Genomic DNA, 539 nt, shown 5'->3' with positions numbered 1-539 from the left:
AAAATTGTTTTGTGTTTTATCTTATAAACATATGTTAGAAAATTGATATATATAGATCTTTTTCTGTTTAGAATTTAACTTTGATTAGGGGAACTTTTAAAATGTGATTTTGTGGTAAGATTAAAGACTCGCATTGAAACATTGGTATCTGATCGTATTTGAATGGTTTATAAAGTAGTTTTACAGATTGGTATACTAACAAAAAAAAATCTGATTTACAATGCATTATTTCGCTATGCCTCATTGTAATTATAATTTTTGTGTATAGTTTTGTAATATGAAAACCAAAAAATTCGTTCGGAATCATACTTAAGATAATATTTGTCTAATTAACATTCTTCTTCATAACCTCGACTTCAATGTTATTGTTACGCTCTATAATAACCTTGTTTCTTTAAATCCCCAGGCCCGTTAATACTGGATTCCATACACCTGCTGCCTATGTCAGTCCTTTTGGTAAGAACGAGGATTTATAATCAGTTGTTTGGAAGTATTTCTAGTATTGAGAAAGTGTGTATGTACCTGTGCTAGCCTTTTTC

The 539-nt window shown here is 29.3% G+C and overlaps 1 protein-coding gene across 1 annotated transcript in view; it reads left to right on the top strand.

Moving 5' to 3' along the window:
- The window catches only part of LOC119584951, a 7647-nt gene that overhangs the window by 4200 nt on the left and 2908 nt on the right, over positions 1–539 (top strand). Inside the window, exon 3 of the mRNA XM_037933550.1 lies at positions 407–456. Coding sequence (XP_037789478.1) covers positions 407–456 — 50 coding nt within the window. The remainder of the gene's footprint in view (positions 1–406; positions 457–539) is intronic.

The sequence above is a fragment of the Penaeus monodon genome, chromosome 19 (assembly GCF_015228065.2).
Source record: "Penaeus monodon isolate SGIC_2016 chromosome 19, NSTDA_Pmon_1, whole genome shotgun sequence".
Classification (NCBI taxonomy): Eukaryota; Metazoa; Arthropoda; class Malacostraca; order Decapoda; family Penaeidae; genus Penaeus; species Penaeus monodon.
Note: the sequence above shows the minus strand (reverse complement) of the source record. Positions and strands in the feature narration are given on the sequence as shown.